The following is a 1,703-nucleotide window of genomic DNA, read 5'->3' on the forward strand; positions in this document are numbered from 1 at the left end:
TAAGATGACTACACTGTTCATGACTGAAAGAATATTTTTCACCATGTCACAATTAGAAACTAGGTCTACAGTACCTACCAGTCCAAGGCATAGCAGTAGTTCATATTCAGTGATAGCAGCCTAAGTTTCTTGCTCAGCTGAACGGAATAGTAGGCGCCATGTTTGACAGAGGTTTTGACACTGCTAGGAAGCCAACTGGCTGTCCATGTCTCTGCCAGAACGTCATACAGCCAAGCCATGGAATCGTTTCCAGTGACGTAGTCTGGAAGGAAACTGTAACGCGGGTGATGAGGAAACTTGGCATTACTGAATACACAAAAAGCAGGCGCCCGTATGTGGGATTGCATTTGACTAAATTTCTGGATAAAAATTACCCGCGAAGCTAAGAAGAAAGACCGATTACTCGCGTTTTCTTATTAATATTTTTCCCTTTATTTCTTTTACTAGTTCATTCACGTTGTCCTTGGGTGTTCGCGCAAACGATTGCATCATATAAACCAGTAGTAATCTTATAGGCATGCAGAAATGTGCCGAATGTCTTTTATTACACGAATATTTTATAATTATATTATTTTATATTTAATAATATAACAAATATATATTTTAATATCTTTAAATTCAAAAACATGAACAAAACTCCCAAATTCAGGGCCACAGTCGATAGACGGGTAGCTTTATCGCCTATGACTATGAATTCAACGACTTCAACATTTTCAACCACATCACATCCATCCAAACCTGTTCATTGGGTTTCCTTCGTGATTTCCAAGTGCAGGCAAGAAGGGTTTTCCAGGGAAGTACTGCAGCATCAGCTCAGTTACATTACGGATGATAGCTAACTGACTCTCATGTGTCTGCATCCAGACATCATGCGGTGGTTGGTCCCCTGTCCACATAATGTAGTCAAACTGAAATTGAAATGTGAGAAAGCCCGGTCGGCACTGTTTAACTGGAACCGATCTATAGTCCTACGGGTCGTTGGTCCTACGGTTATTAGTGAGAGGGATAGAGAGAATGGCAAAAAAATTAATAAAATTTTGAATTTTTAAATTTAGATTTTTGTAAATTTAAATTTTTAATTGTATTTGACTCTGATGGGCGGTAAAGTTGAGTATGCGCAGTATACGTGGCTTTTCACTATGAGTGAAGTATGCACCAGACAGGAGTGGAGGAGAAGGAGGAAGAAAATAATTCTGAAACTATTTCAGTGTCATTCACCCTCGAGACCTTATCACAAAATTTCATTCACCCACGACAAAATTTCCTTATATTTTTGGTCTAGTTTCATTCACCTCAAAATAATGTCATGCACCCTTGGACTAAAGACCATACACCAGTTTAAGAAGTACAGTGGGACACTACACAGTTTAAAAATTTAATTTATAAAAAATTTTATCAAAAATTTAATTAACAAACAATTTAAGAAAAAAAATTACGTGTGCCTGCGTGCACCGTAGGACCAACGACCCGTAGGACCAGCGACCCGTAGGACCAACGACCCGTAGGACCAACGACCCGTAGGACCAGCAACCCGTAGGACCAGCAACCCGTAGGACCAACGACCCGTATGATCAACGGAAGAAACAGAAGAAATCAGGACTAAAGAACGGTAATGACAGAGATTAGCCTGTATGTGTATGTGTGCATGCGTGCGTGTGTGTTGTGTGTGCGCGCGTGTGTGTGAGCGCGCGCGTGTGTGTGTG

General features: G+C 40.5%; 1 protein-coding gene across 1 annotated transcript in view; it reads right to left on the minus strand.

The window, feature by feature from the left end:
- LOC106817555 (sphingomyelin phosphodiesterase-like) overlaps window positions 1-1,703 on the minus strand; it is a 6,076-nt gene that overhangs the window by 2,452 nt on the left and 1,921 nt on the right. Inside the window, exons 2-3 of the mRNA XM_014822229.1 lie at window positions 739-908; window positions 79-273 (exon numbers count right to left, since the gene is read on the minus strand). Coding sequence (XP_014677715.1) covers window positions 79-273; window positions 739-908 — 365 coding nt within the window. The remainder of the gene's footprint in view (window positions 1-78; window positions 274-738; window positions 909-1,703) is intronic.

Source organism: Priapulus caudatus, unplaced genomic scaffold, assembly GCF_000485595.1.
Source record: "Priapulus caudatus unplaced genomic scaffold, Priapulus_caudatus-5.0.1 Scaffold1767, whole genome shotgun sequence".
NCBI lineage: Eukaryota > Metazoa > Priapulida > Priapulimorpha > Priapulimorphida > Priapulidae > Priapulus > Priapulus caudatus.